Source organism: Helobdella robusta, assembly GCF_000326865.2.
Source record: "Helobdella robusta unplaced genomic scaffold HELROscaffold_24, whole genome shotgun sequence".
Lineage (NCBI taxonomy): Eukaryota > Metazoa > Annelida > Clitellata > Rhynchobdellida > Glossiphoniidae > Helobdella > Helobdella robusta.
The window spans coordinates 484,569-485,083 of NW_008704261.1; the positions used below are offsets into that span (position 1 = coordinate 484,569).

At 39.0% G+C, this 515-nt stretch overlaps 1 protein-coding gene across 1 annotated transcript in view; it reads left to right on the top strand.

The window, feature by feature from the left end:
- Positions 1-11: 11 nt before the first annotated feature.
- Positions 12-515, top strand: part of HELRODRAFT_172554 (hypothetical protein) — a gene marked incomplete at both ends in the record, with an annotated part of 48,044 nt that continues 47,540 nt past the window's right edge. The window contains one exon of the mRNA XM_009019227.1: positions 12-478. Within this exon, the coding sequence (XP_009017475.1) occupies positions 12-478 (467 nt within the window). The remainder of the gene's footprint in view (positions 479-515) is intronic.

The following is a 515-nucleotide window of genomic DNA, read 5'->3' on the forward strand; positions in this document are numbered from 1 at the left end:
GTTACGGCAAAATGAAGAGCAGGAAAAACAACTACACGATCAATGTTACAAAATCATCCTCCCCACCAACCACTTCAACAACAACCACACCGACTACAACCACACCGAAAGCCACCACACCAACGACAACTACACCGACAGCCAGTCCGACAAGAAGCCCAAATATCAAAATCGACAAAAGTAAAGTTAAAAATTTTTTCAGCAACAGCAGTAACAACAACAACACAAACAACAACATAAACAACAACAACAACAACAACAGCGCTACCAGTTTTATTAAGAAAAGCATAGCTAACAGCATTCTAAACAACAACAGCATCAACAACAACAACATCAACAACAACAACATCAACAACAACAACAGCATCATCAACAACAACATCGGTGCCAACAAAAACAACAACAGCAGTAAAGTTGGCATCGCTGCTACGTTTAAAAAAATCAAAAGCATGAATAGCGTGAATAGTAGCAGCAACCTGTAAGAAAATTGTCAGCAACAACAATCTCATCAACTC